General features: G+C 38.8%; 1 protein-coding gene and 1 long non-coding RNA gene across 4 annotated transcripts in view; one reads left to right on the top strand and one right to left on the bottom strand.

Annotated features, from left to right (window-relative positions):
- Positions 1 to 3427, bottom strand: part of LOC107835157 (uncharacterized) — a 19770-nt gene extending 16343 nt beyond the window's left edge. The window contains exon 1 of the long non-coding RNA XR_001660986.1: positions 3417 to 3427. This is a non-coding gene — a long non-coding RNA (uncharacterized LOC107835157). The remainder of the gene's footprint in view (positions 1 to 3416) is intronic.
- LOC103132514 (uncharacterized) overlaps positions 1 to 4266 on the top strand; it is a 25529-nt gene extending 21263 nt beyond the window's left edge. For all 3 annotated transcript variants that reach the window (XM_016667435.1, XM_007544316.2, XM_007544317.2), the window contains exons 9-10: positions 725 to 2247; positions 3549 to 4266. In XM_016667435.1, the coding sequence (XP_016522921.1) occupies positions 725 to 2247; positions 3549 to 3590 (1565 nt within the window). In that variant the 3' untranslated portion in view covers positions 3591 to 4266. The remainder of the gene's footprint in view (positions 1 to 724; positions 2248 to 3548) is intronic.
- Positions 4267 to 4823: the final 557 nt, after the last annotated feature.

The raw sequence follows: 4823 nt of genomic DNA on the forward strand, positions 1-4823 counted from the left end.
GCATACCTGCTCAAATTTGGTTGAGCAGATACACTCAACCAAATTTGAGTGTATTATCAGAGGATAATACGGTCACTCTTATGGTTCTGGTTGTTTTTCCAATGTTGGAATCCATTGCTCCAAAACCTGTTGATTTTTTTTTATGCTAAAGTTCTGAATTCTTATTGTAAAACTGTGTGACAGGTGTTTGTCCGTGTGAAAAGTCAGTGTGTATAGTAGAGTAATCCACTTAGTTGTAAATGACAGTGTTGCTCCTTGTGAAAACAAAAGATTTTCTTCGCGGTAATTGTGCCAAATGCAGAAAATTGTGTGCAATGTTTTGAAAAAATTGTATCTTAGAGCTGAAATTTCTGTGTAAAGCAGGAATTGTCCTTGTGGTTTAGCAGAATTGGTTCAAGGGGTTGGTGCATGAGTTATATGTCATGACCATTGTGTCTCAAGTACACTACTAGTGTATAAACTGCAATATATACAAAAACTAATGCCGAGACCCCTAAAACAGTTTAAATTTATGATGAGACAAAACTACCAGCAGGGGGCAATGCTGGAGCGTAAAAATAAGCTTTTTATAGTCTGTGACTTGCATCTTACTTAAATCAAAAATTTTAGAATTTTTCTGCCTTTTTAAGCAGCACTCTTTTCTTCTAGGTTGCATACACATTTCAATCTGATTTACCAACATAGATTCCAAACTTCATTGTAATATTGCCTTTTTTTTTGCTAGGTCCCAGCTCCGTTTCAACTCAGGCTGTCTGTCATCGTCACAATGACAAATTGATGATCGAATCCAAATGGATAAGTGACATGAAGCAAACTGATCCTCATGATTTACCTTCCAGTAAGGTAACAGAAGGGATAGAAAACACTACAGAGAAACCCAGAAAGGCAGAATACCCCCATAATCCAATGGACTCTCAGAACCAAGATGTTATTAAATCTGATGCATGTCAAACCGATTTAGATTTAAGCTATAATTCAGCCAGTCCTTCTTGTTTCGACCCTTATGGGTTTAAACTCAGCCCAGAGAACTCTAGCCACTCTCTAGTAGACCCTGATGAAGCTGAGCTGAGCCCAGAACATGTAGAAAATATTCACTTTGATGGTCATCCCTCATCGTCTTCACCTTATGAGCATAATTTTGATCCCTATGGGTTTGACATCTCTGCCTGTCAAATTGTGTGTGACTCTGACCCTTATGGCTTTAAACTAAGTCCTGATGAAGAGAACCAGGTGGTTTTAGACCTTTGTGGTAATGATGACCTGGAAGCAACCTATGAAAACAATGAAGAATTGGAGAATTTCAACTATGCTAACCAGGAAGCACTGAATGCTCAGACATATGAAAACCAAGAGGTCCTTGAAGAGTGCGACTACAATTTTCAGAATGTCATAAATTATAGAAGTACTGGAAACCAAGAAGTGTTAGAGCTACCTAGTTCATTCAACAAGGAGCTGGTTAGTCATGAAAAAAGGGAACTTGTGGATACCAGTTCTCATGAAAATCAGGAGGTGGTGGAGACCTGTCCAAATATCAACAAGGACAATTTACTTGAACCTTGTAATTACGATAATCAAGAGGTGCTGGAAAGAGATAACCATGGCAATCAGGAACTACAAGGATTTTCATATCCTGAAAACCAGGAAGTTTTGGATTTAGATAGTCATGAAAATCAAGAGCTTCTGACTTTTTATGACCCAGAAAATCAGGCAGTACTTGACTCAGATTACCATCATAACAAGGAACCCCAGAATCTCACCAGGAGTGAAAATCAGGAATTGCTAGATTTACATAGCCATGACAACCAAGAGACACCCGACATGTATAGTCATGAAAAAGTAGCCAACGTAAAAGGAAATCAAGGCATTGTAGAAACAGAACTCAATCTCAGTTTCTCTAACAACAGCTCGGACAGTGATCTAGAATCAAACAACATTCAAAGATTGGAACTTGGCCGCACAGATGTCTCTTCTACTAACACCGCCAATATTGCTACAACTGAAACACTTAAGACCATCAGCAGAATGTCAACCAAACATGACTCAAGTATTTCTGATTCCCCAAACAGTCAGATTTTTTTTGGAGCTGATCTGGGATCAGTATTTGGTGCTGGAGGATACATTGGTTGTCCTGATGTAGCTGATGATTTGGAACCACTGAAAAGAAGCCAAGACAAACCACCACCAAAATCAGCTCCAGATCCAGTACGATCTCAAAGACCTGTCAGGCCTCCAAGACCATCTCTCAAGGTAAGTTTGAAATCTTGAAGATATTTAAGGCAACTAACTTTTTTTTTTTTTTTACAGAAACTGTTCCCTGAGATAGATAATATTCAGTTGTTATCTTGAAATTGGGAGCTCATTCTATTGAGAAATGACTGCGTGCTGGAGGCGTGGTCTGGTGAAGATTGATCATGTCTGGATCTGATTTTACACTGTCACTAACATTTGACCATTACGTATGTAATGCACCAGCTCCATCCTGAAGGAAGCTACACTATGAAGCTTTCTGTAGATTGCCTGTGCAGTAAATAAGCGTTCACCACTGCAAAGAGAAGTGCAGAGCGTGCTAACATCTTTGCCAGCAATAAAATGCCCTAAGCATTTTATTGTTTGACTCTTGTTCCGATTTTAATTGCTCAATATTTGGAAGTGTGGTCAACAGGGACTGAATAACTTGGTTCATTTCCTCCGCTGCCATTTCCAAACTACAACCACAGCCAGACTACAATTCTAATGTCATCGTTCACAACTCTTCCTTCATATTTCAATATGGCTGCTCCTCACATTAACAGTAGTAAGTTGTGGGGGAAACATGCTTATTTTGCAAGACACATAAGAGTGTGTCCAAAATCAATGTTGCATGCAACATCTGCAACTCTATGATGAGCAAATGAAAACAGATGTTTGTTTATGGAAAGTAAAGTTCAAAATGATGTTCAAAAAAGATATTGTGAACAATACCTTCTTGGGCACCACCATGTTGAAATTCTGACTTCTCCAACTATATTGACTGGATGGCTGTTTCCTATGTATGACAGCTCTGACCTCTGAGAAAATTGCAACACAGCATTAGCAATGAAAGACATTCTCTCTAAGGACATTGAGCTGCTAGCTGTTAGCATAGGTGCCATATTATCCACCACAGTAGCTGTACATGATATCACACGTATGTGTATGTACCTCCCAAACCCCTGCTAGACAATGCTGCAATAGCCTGCAATGTCCTCCATACCAGCAAACTCCCAACACATCATCACCAGGCCCTTTTTCTGATCTCTGGGGATTTTAATCATGCTCATCTGTTCTCCACACATCCCACATTCATTCAAAGTTTTTCTTTGCTCAGCAATCATGAAAAAGTAATATTTAGAGATTAATTTATGTTTTATAATTTAGGGTTATTCAAGCTAAATGACCATGCAGGTGTTTTCAGCCTAACCTTGGTGTGGGGAAGTTGGATTAAACTGAGTTTAAAAAAATGCTTATCCTAATGATAAACATTTATTTTTTGTTTATTTTGTTGTTGTTTTTTGTTTTGTTTTTTCCAGAACAAGGAGAAGACCACATCCCAGGGTATTGACTTGAAGTGATCTCTGCTATGTCTGCACTGTCCTCTGACAAAGGCAATAACATTCCGTTTTCCTGTAAAAGAAAACAGAATGGAGATTAAATTAAAAATGGGTTATCAAACAGAAAATATTAATGGAAAAAATGTAGCATTATATAGAAAGGAAAAATGCATTATTGTGGAGTTATATGTGTCCATGCCAGTAAATTACTTGTGATCCAGAAATCGGAATTATTCAGGTGGAAAAGACGTGAAAGTACTGGACCAGTTGTCTGTGAATACATTATTTGTGGAAAATGAATACCATTCCAGAGAGACACCAGAGATGTGTATGTATATAGATGAATTAATTAACTCTGACATTGTGACTTAGAGAATAATTGTCAATGAGTAGTTTAGGCTAAAACAGCCATAGAATGTGGTCAGAGTATGGAGGGGCCTCCACTGATCAGTCACTCCATATTGTGTAGTTTTAAATGTGATCCTCATCCTGATTCACCCTCGGTCATTGCTTTGCATGAAAATTTATTCTATTATATCCTGAACCGCACAGCTGTTAAAGCACACCTCAATATCCCTATACATGTTGCTCCAGAATTTAAGTTCAAGTGTTTTTCTATGGGGAAATTTTTCTGCCATAATGAAAGAGCAGACATTTTCAGTCTGAAAGCAGGATTTCATGTTTTTTTGTTCTCAAAATACTTTTGCTTACATTTTTATTTTGAAAACAGGACTTGATGTCATTCTTCTCAAAACTTGTAGTGATTGTAGTCAAAATTTCTCCTCCATACTTAGTCTCTGCTCAGACTCTCTGCTCGCTTACAAAACCTGTAACTGCTTTTTGGCACAGTCGCCTGGCAACCTCTCAGCCAGTAGAACAAAAGTGTTGTACTGGGTGTGTTTGTTTCCTTCTAGTGGGTGTGCCTGTGTGGCTACTAATCTGCGCCACCCACTGGATGTAGAAAGAAACATCAGTTTCTGCTTTGTAGTACACTAAGCATCCGCCAGCAGTGTGCTACTGATCACCAACAGCTACTGATCTCAGGCAGGATTTTGTTCACCCAACCAAAGACAACACAGACAACAAGACAGACAGACAGACAGACAATATATAAAAAGTAAAAAAAAAAAATCCCTTCTCACCCTCCCCGGGTGGTCTCTCTCTCTCTCTCTCCCTCTGAGCTAGGGTCCTGGGAGCTTGAGGGTTCTCCGCAGTATCTTGGTTTTGCCTAGAACTAATCAGCTCTAGTTTAGT

Source organism: Poecilia formosa, unplaced genomic scaffold (assembly GCF_000485575.1).
Source record: "Poecilia formosa unplaced genomic scaffold, Poecilia_formosa-5.1.2 Scaffold1098, whole genome shotgun sequence".
NCBI lineage: Eukaryota > Metazoa > Chordata > Actinopteri > Cyprinodontiformes > Poeciliidae > Poecilia > Poecilia formosa.